At 41.7% G+C, this 13,708-nt stretch overlaps 1 protein-coding gene across 3 annotated transcripts in view; it reads left to right on the forward strand.

The window, feature by feature from the left end:
- The window catches only part of CHMP7 (charged multivesicular body protein 7), a 310,059-nt gene that overhangs the window by 12,061 nt on the left and 284,290 nt on the right, over positions 1-13,708 (forward strand). For all 3 annotated transcript variants that reach the window (XM_069617684.1, XM_069617685.1, XM_069617683.1), the window contains exon 2: positions 6,560-6,848. In XM_069617684.1, coding sequence (XP_069473785.1) covers positions 6,592-6,848 — 257 coding nt within the window. In that variant the 5' untranslated portion in view covers positions 6,560-6,591. The remainder of the gene's footprint in view (positions 1-6,559; positions 6,849-13,708) is intronic.

Consider the following 13,708-nt stretch of genomic DNA (forward strand, 5'->3'; position numbering starts at 1 on the left):
AGTACTGAACTGAGAATTCGGTTATGGGTCACTAAGTACGTCACTAATGCTGAGGAAAATAATGACTACTCACGGTTCTGGTGGATTGATGAACACTTTATTTGTAAAGCGGTAGCAGACAAATAACCGACGACAACACAAGACTTTGGCACAAGTGAACCCCCTCCCTACTAGGTCCTGGTTTCTTATACCCACAGGAATACATGAGTTTCAATGGAAGAGGGTGGTCTCAGTTTGGCAAGCTCACACCTTGCAAATTTATTGCTGACTGAGGCAAACCCTTATTGTATACTCTTTCAATGCCAGCTGCACTTTGCAGTGCTTGTTAATGTTATCAGTAAGAGCAGCACAGTGTAATGCATTTTCTTCAAGGTGAATATACTCCCTAAAGCACTCGCCTCGAGGTATGCAAGAGTAATTTTATTATAATGACACCTGCCAGCGAAAGCTGCCTTTCAGTAAAAGGCGAGAGCAGAGAACACTCTTGGCTATGCCAAAAAGGGGTATACCTCTGAAGCATGAACTGTGAAGGCAAGTATTCTTTGGTGGTGTGTGATGCACTGTTCTAAAGGTGACATGCACAGTACATACAGTGTACCATCTTTGCTTCATGCAGGCAAATCATCAAATACAAAAATAACACAAAATTGATTTCATGGTCTCCGGGTGCTCTCATGGTTCTGCAAGGTAAAATAGGGTGAATTGGTTAATGAGGGAGAGAGGGATAGGATACAATGTTTTGGTGCATGTAGAACCAGGAGTAACAAGCGTCTGTTTGTGTGAGATTTGTGGGTGTGCTTTTTTTTTGTGTGTACCGGGGCTGGTTTCCGGATGGGCAGCTTCCAATGTTTGTGTTTGTGTTGGTTGGTGTTGGCAGTTATTGGGTTTGTAACTTGGTTAGAGAGTGAAGTGCGGTTTGATTTGTTTTTAGCCATGTTGTTTGTTAGCCCATCTCGGCGTGTTTGGTAAGAGTGAGGCCTGGAAGAGAAAAGGGAAATGGTTAGTAGGTTTTGGGCGGGCTCTGGCGATGTGCATTTTCAAATTGTATATGCTCAATGGTTAGTGGAAGGCCTTCTCTGTGATGTAGTCATGACCGCTTCTCAGGTCCAGTGCTGAAAACCAGTGAATTGTTGAGGCAAGCCTCCAAATACTTCCTTTAAACAAATAACTTTAAGACAAAGTATAGGGTCACTAAGCAAGTAGGCAGAACCTCTTAAAGGCAATGCAAGGTTATTTCTAAAGTGATTTTGCCAATAAAACCCACATCATTGCCAATCACGCAATAATGGTTTCAGATAAGCTTGGCAAGAATGGCCAACAAAATTATTAGGAATAAGGACCACCAAGTAGAAATTGCAGTATTGACCGCAAAGCAAAATATCAGCTATGATGACACACCAGGCAGGGATTAGCAATAATGCCGTTTAGGCTGTGTTAACAATACTGAGGAGCAGTTTGAGGATTTGCTGTAATAATCAGCTGGCAGGGGATTATCAATATTGATGCATGCAATAATAATAAAGACCACCAGCCGGCACTTGCCATAATGAGCTTATGGAGGATTGGCAATCATTTGAAATCAAGTTCGGCATTTGGCTGGGTTGGATATTTGAACAATTCAACCCCCTCTTTCTTCACAGAAATAGCCCTAGCCTCACAATCAATTCCCACTATCCCTTTAAAAGCCCCACATGTACGTCACTGCATGCTATCCACACACACACACACATACATTTTCCAACCCTCTGCCCGCCTCCTCCTCCCCCTCCCTAAGCAGGTCACCTCATTTTAGCCAATACCAGCCAATACCTAACTCCAAAAAAGTTTAACATCACTTTATAGCTCCCCCTCTTCCCACAGGCACATCCTCAAACAGCCACACACGTGCAATCCCACATCCACACGCTCCATCGGTCCACCTTCAAATCAGTGCAAAAACATCACCACTTTCCATTCATATTGCTCTCTGCTCTGCCTTTTGAACTCCATGCTCAGCAGAAGAGCTGAAATAGCGGGTAAATGGCAGCAAAGTGGAGGAGAATGGGGAAAAAGGAGAGTAAAAGAGGAGCAAAGTTGTGGGATCTTGAGCAAATAATTGTATCTGCCTGTACTTCTGTTTGCTTATCTGCTGATTATGGGAGTGCTTATAAAACAAATTAAGACAAATATATAAAGCAGCTTATTGATACAAACAAACGTCTAAGCGACGTAGTATGGTCTAATTGGTAAACTGCCTACTTTGAAACTAGATAATATGGAATGTATTCCTGCCTTGCGTGACCAAAATTGTTTGATCTTTGGCACTTCGATTTAGTTGTACTCTAGGTGCCTCATCAGCCTTATGTGGGACGGTGTACAATTAAATTAAGCAAAACTATGATGTGTGCTACTTTCATTCTAAAAGAATGGAAAAGAGCGGAAACAGGGTATCTAATGCTTTGTAGTAACATTCGAGCCAGTTGATCCATGTTAATTTCCTGGTTTATCTATTTGACCAAACTGTTTGATACTGGGCAGATAGTGTTATCTCCACGTTTATCGGGTACTGTCAATTTTGAGAGTACTTAGAAAGTAGCTGGAACACCAACATACAGTGGAATGGTACACCATGTTGTTGTAGCAATACCTGACCCTATGTTACTTCTTGCAACCACTATAGCAACATCTATGATTTTACCATTATGATGACGATTTGTAAAGTCTGTGTCTCTTTAACTCTGGAGGTTTCGGTACGTGGGCATTAATGCTCATTATCAATCCCTGTCTATTAATATGCTGCAACATCAAGTTTCCAATCAATATTTAAAACCATATACTAGGCCCATCATCGGAGTCGAAAATCGTTTGCCTTACATACATACATACATACATACATGTAATGCCATTAGGGTGTTAAGGGGTGCCACATCTGCACTCCCCACCCCCATAATTTCAGTGAATGAATGCCGTGGATTCTAATCCCAGTTACACATTTGTCAAAAGTTGCCCAAATATTTGTTCTCCCCATGCTTCAATTCTCTTCTATGACATATGTGGGCATACGTTTGCTATATTTTGCAGAAGCTGTAAGGTCACCTCTGCCAAGTTCGCAGGAAGAAAAATATTGGAGAAAGATGTCCAACACCAGAATTTCAAGCTGGTGTCTTGGTATTACTTCTGAATTCAAAAACGCCTACTCCACGTTAGAATAACTGCAGACTTATATGCAGCGACAAAGAAACTGTGTACAGAAAGTATTCTTAAAGCCACTAAGAATACATTGGTCATGGTTTTCTCTGTTAGAATTAGTTTGTTAGGTTTTGCTGCCTTAAGATTGGAAACGCATCCCTTGACCAAAACATGATTTTTTAAAGTTGGGTTTTCCTTCAATATAAATACAGAACATCCCCTTTCTTCCACATTTTCTTGTTACTACCCAGCACTGCTCGATAATAATGAAATGGGTGCAAGGCCCCACAAGGCCCCACAGGCACAGAGACCATGAAGCACTTTCTGGCTACAGTGAACTGTTAATGTACCAGAGCCCATGCCAGGGGTCCTCTTTCGCGATCTACCCTTTTCCAAATTGCACCAAAACCTGGCTGGCCTATCCCTTACGTGGCAGAAGATCAAGAAGAAATCAACAAGCACCACTCGGAGCTGGCATTGATGTGTGAAAAAATGCCCTCAAGACCATAAGACAGAGGATAATGTACCAAGTGTGCCCTCCATCATTCCTGCATCTAAGTGAACTAGATTGCAGCACTATGACTGGAAGAAATGGCCTCGGCAATGGCGAAGAGAGCCTTTGCCAGGGTTGAAAGGGAAAAGAGTCAGAGCTATGCCGTACTGCCAATCCGAATGGAGGAACCGTGGAGTATTCGGGATAGAGGTTGAGCTGAAGGGGGGCCTATTGATAAGAGAGTTTGAGAACAGAAACAAGTGATTCCTAGAGCAGGGAGAGGGGAGAAGGCTTGAAGACACATGACTACGACTCAAGGGAGAAGATTGAACGAAGACTCTGAGGCAAAGGGGACACAATCAGAGCTAAATCCTGTCAGTGGAAAGACTGGAAAGGACACATTGAAATACATGCTGCATGCTGGCACCCACAGAACGCATTCCTAGAGCATTTTTATCAAAGCCGCAAGCTAATCATTACACTGAGTAAGTATGCACACTGAAATTTGAGGGTGGAGTTTCATGAGCACACAGTAAAACATTAGAGAAAGTAAACCAGCAGACAACTGGTGTATGTTAAAGGCCATCCAGCCCTGAGACAGCCCTGCAACGAGAGACAGAGCAGAGTTATAAAGGTACTAACAGAAACAACCCTTTAATAATGAAACAATTTAACTCTTTTTTTCCGGTCTGTGTTCATGCTTTTTTTTGCCACACTTGCAATAGTCTCCTGGTGTTTGATGATCATTTAGATTTATTTTATTTATTTGTTTGAATTTATAAAGCTGACAAGGCGGCCCTGGGGCATCGTGGCGCTGTTACAGCAGTGCTTACTTAGTTACACAGAAAAAAGTGAGAAGCTCCTGTCTGTGGTTCTTGGTTACATTGAACCTGTTGCCAGACTGATGCGAGATACAATGACAGAAGGCGGCAGTTACAAAGACAAGAGACGGTAAAAAGTGTCGACATACAGGCAATAGGGTTGAGGTATCAGACAGAGCTGGCGGGCAAGAGATCTCAAGGGTGCAGGCTGAGTGACTAGACTACCACATGCAAAACTCCATCCGAGACGCCTGTTCCTCATGTGGGGGTAAAGCGTGCTGGGTGTGCTGGGCAGAGAGTATTGGTGAGCTAGTTGAAGAGTTCAGTTTTGAGCAATTTGCGGAATGCTAGATAGTATATCTCATTTCAAAGGGTTGTGGGGAGAATGTTCCAGTATTTGGGAGCAAGCAACGTGAAACGGGCCCCTCCTGCTTTGGTCCTTTTGAAGGTGGGGATTTTTAGCTGGTTGGAGTAGTGTGTCCTTTTGGGTCTGGAGGAGGTTGCTCTGGTGATCTTTCTGCCAGGTACGGGGGTGGGGGGCTGTGAGGGAGAGGCATTTGCATGTTAAGGACAGAGTCTTGAAGAGTATCCTTTCTTTAACTGGCAGCCAGTGTGCCTTTTGTCTGGCACTGGCAATGTGCTCTCTCTTGGGAATGCTAAGGGCAGGCCTAAGCACATTATTTTGTATGACTTGGAGTCGGTTCAAACTTTTGCAGGAGGTGCCGGCAAATAAGACGTTACAGTAGTCCAATTTGGCTCCAATGGTGGCTCTGTCAATGGAGAGGCAATTTGTCGCGGATAAGTATGGTTTGACCGCCTTTATTAGTTTAGTCTTGAAGGAGGCTGAAGACGCAATGGCGCTGACTTGGGGAGTCATTCAGAGCGTGGAATCAATGTATTCCCCAAGGGTTTTGACTGCTGCTGAGACAAGAATTTGGGAGTTGTCAATGCTGAAGGACTTGTACTATTTGTCAAACTTGTTGAACGTTTCATTGGTGCCTACTAGGAGGAGCTCAGTTTTATCTCCATTGAGGCATAATCCATTGGCTGAAATCCATGCTTGGATGGTGGCGTAGATTTTGCAGAGTGCTTCTGCATCCATTTAATAGGAGCCAGTGAGAGAAGGGAGCACTTGGGTATCATCAGTATAGTTTGTGTATGCTATGCCGAGATTGTCTACATCGTTGAAGAGTGGTAGATTGAAGAGATTGTACAGTTTAGGAGATGTGCATGATGCTTGTGGGACTCTGCAGTGTAAGGTGGTAGGATCAGCGCAAGCCTGTTCCTAGAATACCTTCATGGTAAGGAAGGAGGTAACCCAGGCAATATCTTCCTGGGAGAATTGGGCTGAGTTGATGAGTTGTCTGCAGAGTGTCGCGTGGTCCATCAAGTCAAATGCTGCAGATAGGTCGAGAAGGAGGAGAAGCACAGGCTTTCCTTCTTTTCCCATCATTTATGACCCTCTACTTGCCCGTGCTTTTTCATGCGTAACGTTAGATTTATAATCCTAAGTCCAATTTTCAAATAGCTCACTGAGAATCCCCCGCTGAGAGGGCTGCTGCTCCTCTTCCCGTCTTCATAACCAACAGCATATTCCTAATTTCAGTTTGCCGAGTTGGTGTTCTCGTCCTGTTCCATCTGGGCCCCAGCATGTACCGTGGTAAGTGGGTCTGGCACGGCGTGTCCTTTTTCCTGTCACTGGCACATATCCCCTCCACCTGCGTCATTTGCTAAGGCCTAAACATATCAGTGAGCCACCTCCCTACCAGTGCCCTCGACTGTGATGGTATGTTTTTCAGCTTCTGTTTCTCCAGGTGAGCCGGGACCATCCATTCCATCCACCTCAATGTAGCTTTGATTTGAGCGCATTTGTGTGTGTGTTCTGACCTTAATCTGCATGGAAATATGATTGGGGGCTTGCATGTGTGATGGGCATCTAGTGTTGTGACAATGTGTATTGATAAGTTTGTAGTTTCTGTGCTTGGTGACCATTGATGTTTCATTCCTTCTGCTCTAAAAGAGACTCGATAGAAAACAATGTGCTGTTACTTAAAGCCTCTCTTGTTTCTTTCCATAGTTTGCCTCACCGGCTCACCTCGCCTGGAAGCAATGGCAACCATGGGGCACCTACCTCCAGAGTGGGAGGATGATGAGAGAATGGCCTTTCTCTTCTCAGCATTCAAGCAGAGCCGAGATGTAAACAGCACTGAGTGGGACAGTAAGATTGCCTTCTGGGCCCCGTTGGTAGTCAACAACCTTCGCCAGAGGGGGTCTGTGTCTCTTACCCTGAGGGAGCTGAACGAAGGATTTAAACGCAAGGGCAGTGCCCCCCTGGGGCTGGGCACAGTCCTGGAGGAGATGATAAGGTGAGGTATTGCTTTCTGAATGGACTGGTGTGCTGTCAATGATGTGAACATTCAAGCCATAGTTCTCTCCCCCTTTTCCCTGCACCATATGCAATGTTTTATTTTTTACTTGTACTTATTTGTAATGGCTTTTATGAAAACATTGCTATTTGGTTCCAAGGACTCTGGTGAAATATTTAAGCATAATATTTCCAGATAGTCCTATTTACAATAACCCCTGAAGAATAATGGACTCTGAAAGGTGTGGCTGGGGGGCGGGGGAGAAGGAGTACCTCAAAGAGTAGTGGTCTTTGCCTCTCGAATTAAGCGAAACCTTTTGAACAAACATATTGTGGCCATCTTGTCCATGTTTTTGATTGTGTAAAATATCACAGCTCCATATCACTTACAAAGATTGTGCCAACACAAGACGTTAGAGACCAACTGTAAACAGTTGCTATATACATATTTGTTTTTTTTGTGCTGTGCCAAACACACTGCAGAGGTTGTACCAAATATTCCACAAAATGTTCTATGCAGCACATCTGAATATTTTTTCTTTATGGAGGGTAGGGATGCAGGTACTTCATGAAGTTCATCTGGGCACAGGAGGGTGTTGTTATCGTTAAGTCACAGCAGGGACCGTACATGTATACAAGCACATTCAAACTTGCTTGTGTATTCTCTAACGCCGCACAAAAAATACTGAATTAATCAACACCAAGTCTGGACCAGTGTTTGGGCCATTTCTGCTTTGCTCAAAATCCCGCAAGTGTTTGTCTCTCTTATTTTTTCTATTTTTAAACTCGCAGAAATACGATGTGCATATTATATGGGTCTGAGGAACCAAATTTAAATCTGATCCAGAAAGGTGTTCGATGTATGTAGTGTCAGATGTTGAGTTTGGCCGCCATCTTGGGTCTGCACATGGCAGGGCCCAGTAGGACATGCCTTGAACCCAATGGTTTGTGGCTTTGCTCCGTAAAGAAGATCATTGTCTAACTTTGCCTGTGTAGGTGCAGTTCCATGGTGAGAGTAGTATGTATTAGAAGTATTTTTCTATTCTTGGTGTACAGAGTGTGAAAAAGACCATTCAACATAGTAGTTAATCAGCTTTCCATCAAGTCCACCCAGTGCTCCAGATAGGATTTTGGAGTGAGAGTATTTACCTCCCAATTTTTAGAATTAGTAAATCCAATTTCAAGAGAGTAAAAATTATTTTCCTCCTTTGCAAGAGGGTAAAAGGTGTCTGACAACTATCCAATTTGTGCATAAAATTAAAACTTTATTTGAAAACATAAGTGACAAAACCGCTGTATTTCAAAGTGGTTCTAAATAATTTATTGCACCTGTGGAAAACATTTTCTCCACACAAGAACCTTGTAGATGCATACTGCCCAGCTTCAACTGCATGATACCTGGGCACAAAAGAGTTACTACAGATGCCAGCTAGTTACATCGGGTGATTCATAAATCAAGTCCCTCACTCTACCAGCATCACTCCTCTGCCTCTCAGGCCTACTGTTGCTGCCTGGCACTACCTGCTTGACAGCCACTCCATGTTTTTGCTTCATCTCTCCTTCCCTTTGCTACTTTGTTTCCCCTGTCTCTCACTTTCTGAGCTCAGCCTCTCACCCTTAAGTGTTGCGATGCCACATGTTGCGGTCAGTTTCTCTGTCACTCTGCCTCTCCCATCTCTGCATTCTATTGTTGCTTTTTCCCTCCTATATCTCGCTGTATCGGTTGATATAACTCCTCTTCCACACTCATGTCATTACTCTTGCTATATCTGTTTTTTCATTTTCTCGGTTGTGGTTGCTACTCCTTTTGATTATCTTTCTTGCACTGTCTCTTATGTTATTGGCCTGCCCTTCTCTAGTCTTGCGTTTCTATTTCCATCTCTCCCCACCTGCTGTTGATCTGTGTTTTATTTTACTGTCTCCAAATATCTCTTTTGTTCTGCTTCTATCCCTCACTCCTATTGTGTGTTTGTCCTATTATTAACTCTGTTTCTCTTCTCACTTTATTTGTTGCCCTGTCATGTAGCTCATTGCTCTCTCTTCCAGTTGCACAAATTCCTGTTTGTATTGTCTCGTATGTTGCCTGTCCCTCTGCCCCCACTCTCCGCCACACCTTTGTTCTTCTGTATTGCTTAGGTTCAGAGTTGATCTTCCTGTCCGGTTTTTCTGTTTCTTTTAACATAGCACCAATAAATATCCAAAAACCTAAAAATGCCTTTTCTATTTAAAAATCTAGTGCAACTTTACCATTGGGTGCTCCTTTTTAGATGTGTGCAAATCTTCTTTTGGCCATTAGGCTGGGAATTATAGAGTTAGAGGTTTTTTCTGACCAGATGCAGCACTTGCTTGAATGCAGACGACTTACCAACACTCTATGCCATTACAAGTACAAGAGCCCATATGAGATGTGTGTTCTGAGCCATCTCAGGTATAGCAGCCCTGATGAGGTGTGTGTGTTCTGAGCCATTACAAGTATGGGGATGTGCTTCTTCTGAGCCATTACAAGTATAGCAGCCCAAATGAGATGTCTATTCTGAGCAATCACAGGTATAGCAGCCCTGAAGATCTGTGTATTCTGAGCCATCACAGGTATAGCAGCCCTGAAGAGCTGTGTATTCTGAGCCATCACAGGTATAGCAGCCCAGATGAGGTGTCTGTTCTGAGCCATTACAATCATAGCAGCCCTGATGAGTTGTGTGTTATGAGCCATTACAAGGAGAGCATCCCGGATGAAATGCGTGTGTTCTGAATTCCTGAACATTTAGTAGTCCTTTTTGATAAGTCGAAAGTTAAGTCAACTGTGTTAGAATTGAATGTTACCTGCCTCTTAAATGCATATCTCTGATGCAGACTCATTAACTCATCTATTAACAGGATTTGAACTAACAGGCTACACGATAATCTCTGCAGCAGGGTTATTGACCCAGTGAGCTGCCTTTCCCAACAGGCTTTTGACACTGAAAGGCACATGGGGTTAGGGTACTGGCAGTTCCATGTGAGGCATGCCTGACATACATGGCTTATCAAAAGCTTTAAGCCTTTTTGGACTATCCTCCATTAGTCAGGAGATTCATAATGAGGATTTGAAATGTGCTAGATTTTTGGCAGTGGGACTCCGTAATCAGACATGGGAGAAGCAGAAGTTTTGAAAAGCGCAAGACCGAGTAGAAGGGATTGAAGTATATGACCGCAATACCATCTTCTCACACGGTCGCAGCAGTCAGACACTGTTCTTGCTCTGTACGTTAGCTCGCTGTAGAAAATGGCAACATATGTTTGTGCTTTCTTAACATCAGCTCTGTTAAGAAATTTGGATACTGTCCTAAAACATAGCAGCCCCGCTAAGAAATGTGGGCATGATGCAATCCGACTATCTTGAATAAGAGCGAGTGCAAGCACACTATATGTTTTGAACTAATCTTAGATGACAAAGATTCTAATATTTGGAGCTCCTACGGCTCCCTTGTAGTTAATGGAAATGAAGGGTGCGGGGGAGAAAAAATGACTCTGGTATCGAAAGTCAAAGTAATGAACAAAAATGAATGAAGAACTAAGTAATTTCAATCCGAATGCCAGAAAGTCTTGGATCTTTTTGAAACTAAAATGTGCAAATACCTGAACTCCATGAAATTCACAGACACAAGACGTCACAACTTACGTAACCACCAACAGAAACTACTGAAACAATTTCTTTTTTTAACATTTTTTAATTTTCTATTGTAACATTTAGTTTTTACAAAATTTTTATTACAAAACAAGAATTTCAACATGTTATTTAAAACAAATTACAATTCATCCAAGATTTCACAACTATTGCCCTCTTTGAAAGATGAAAAGAATAAGACATTCTTTCAAATTCACTTAACGGCACTTATGGAGCCTTTGGCCCTCATCAAAGATTCCTAAAATAACTTTCCTGGAGATTGTTCAATATCCATGATCTTTTCTAAAAAGTTGACTGCTGCACAAGTTAGCGCAACATTGTTTCCTGACAATAAACCAAACCACCATTCCTCAATATGATCGCAATCGGGAGAAAATCTTTCCAGAAAACACGTTCGTTGGATTGCTATTTCACTGCATTCAATAATCAAATGTTTTAAGGATTCTATTGACAAGGAACTACATCTACATAGATTGTCCTTTTGTATCTTTGTCATGTTTTATCCACAGCATTTGTTTAGTTTTTTATGCATTTATTCAAAGTCTCAAAAAATTGTTGCGATGTGATCTCAATGGAAATCTTGCAAGGTATTTTGGTAGTTTACCAAGGAGTTACTTGCTACTCCTAAATAGAGAGACGTTGGCATAGAATCACATACTTCGCTGTTCTTAATCCACTGTCTTAATTTTTTTTAGCAACTTGTGGGGTGGCCACTACAGTTTCCCAAGATATGTCGGTCACTACTAGAATCCTTCTAATTTTATTAGCCCACATTAACAGAATTTCAGAATGAGGGTTTTTATCTGTTGATTGAAATACTCTGTATGCTGGTGCGGTCTCAACTAAATACATTTTACGTAGCGCTGCAATTGATTTCCATTGAATGATCCCATATAGAGGCTGTAGGCCTAATTCATGTCTTATTGAAGCTATAGATGTACTAGAAGGCAATCTCAACACACGTCTTCAAAAATACCCCTCTAGTGTTGCCCAGAGACGAAAATCGATGTTCCAGCCTGCTTCTGCCCCATATGTTATCGCTGGAATAACTTTCTGAGTATAGAAAGACCTAATTGGCATACGTGTACATTTGCCATATTCAAAATTCAGCCTTTGACCTTGCATAGTAAGTGTAAACATACAATGTTTCACATCTGCAACCCAATCCCATTCTCTGATGAATTTGTTGATTTGAAATCCCAAGTAACGGATTACTGAAACAGACTCTATCATCTCACCTGCTGCTGACCAATTAAAGGAGTTGACTTTTGTTTGAGATTGAGTTCCAATTGCTATGATCTTCGATTTTCCAGCGTTTATTGCTAGATCGTTTGTTTGTAAATAAGAGACCAATTTATTTATCAACCGTTGTAAGCCGATTTGGGTTAGATCAAACAAGACCATGTCATCAGCATAAAAGGCCCAACTAATTTGATGGCCATTTGATTTCAGTGGAAAACAATATGCTTCGCTTAAGACCCCTGAAATATCTGAAATATACAATTTAAATAAGAACGCTGCCAGGGGGCATCCTTGTTTTACCTCCTTAGATGTTATTACTTCTTTCGTCAGATGGCCACTTTCATTAATGCGCACCCTAATAGATGTTTCATTATGTAGTGCCATCAGAGTATGAAGAAGAGCTGGCGGACAAGACCATGCTGTTAACTTTCCCCAGAGTTTGACTTGATTGATGGTATCAAAAGCCTTGCGCATATCGATGAAGGCTATAAACAGTTTATGAGCCTTCAGGGCTTCTAGTATCAACAAATTTAGTATTAGTAGGTTTACTTCCGTTTCCACTCCTTTGGTGAAGCCTGTTTGGTGACAATCCATCAGACCAGTTTTAGTTGCCCATGATGTTAGTCTACGTTGTAAACAAGTAGCAAAAATCTTTCCTATTGTATCCAAGAGGGCAATAGGGCGATAGTTCTTCGGATCATCCCTATTGCCCTTCTTGAATATAGGGACGATTACTCCTGTTTTCCAGGAAGTCGGAATTTCCTTTGAAATTGATATAAGTGAGAACAGCTATTCTATGAATTTAGCCCACAGCTCTTTTTTTGCCTTCAGCATTATGTTGGTCAAACCATCGGCGCCGGCTACACGTGCATTTTTTAGTTGGTTGTTGAATCATTACAGTAATCTTGTCTTGGGATTCACACACATCCCAAGGCACAATGCAATCTGGCATCCTTGGTTCCGTACAGTTCGGTTCGTCATTGAAGACACCCTTAAAATGTTCCTCCCATATTGATGAGGAAATTCCATTGGCTAGTCTTACCTCTTGGCTGATGCTCCTATTAAGAGTTTTCCAAATGTTTCTGCTTCTGTTTTGGTTGATCAATTTGAGCAGGAGTTTGGCACATTCTTGGTCTTATTAATTTGAATGACTTGAGCCATTTACGATATTTCATCTTGCATTTTTTTATTGCTAGTGAAATGTCAACTCCTGAACTCTTCTTTCTTAACTGCCTGATCTTTTTGTTCCTCCTTTTTTTCTCAAGGCTCACCATGACACTATAGACATATTTTTTTTATTGTGATTGTGACATAGTCTTTGTCATAGGCTTTTGTGTAGAAAATTGAAGAAGTAAAGGTGAATAATTTACTCTTAACGATGATGAAAGCCAGTCTTCTTTTATCCTATGCCTTAGCTTGTTTATTTGAGAATCATTGATTCTTAATCTGTTGAGACCTTGATTTATTTTTACAGGATAGATGTATTTCGTCCTGGACTGCAACCATTCCAGTGACCACATTAATTCCAGTAAATAATGATCACTAATGGATGTTTTGTGGATTTTCAAACTGTTCATTTTTGGCCATAACGATGAAGTTATCCATATATATAGTCTAAGGTTTTATGACTTTGTTCTGTTTGCAAGGTGTAACCAGCAGGAGTATCACCTTTTTATTTGTCCATTCATCATCTCGCAATTTCTGGCTTTCAGTGCCTGTTTCCACAATTCACCTCTTGCGGCAGTTTCTTGTGACTTTATTGAACTTGATTGCGAAGATTCAAACCAAGAGAAATTTAAATCGCCACAGATTATGATTGCGAGATCCACATATAAGATTAAACATGGGTCAATTATCGAAGTCACTGCTTTGATGTAACTGGCTGTTTTTATCATGGCTGGATTCCAATAGGTGTTAATCAGTAATAGATATTTCGTTTGATCTTTATCTGGTAT

This window comes from Ambystoma mexicanum, chromosome 10 (genome assembly GCF_040938575.1).
Source record: "Ambystoma mexicanum isolate Mex_15411 chromosome 10, UKY_AmexF1_1, whole genome shotgun sequence".
Classification (NCBI taxonomy): domain Eukaryota; kingdom Metazoa; phylum Chordata; class Amphibia; order Caudata; family Ambystomatidae; genus Ambystoma; species Ambystoma mexicanum.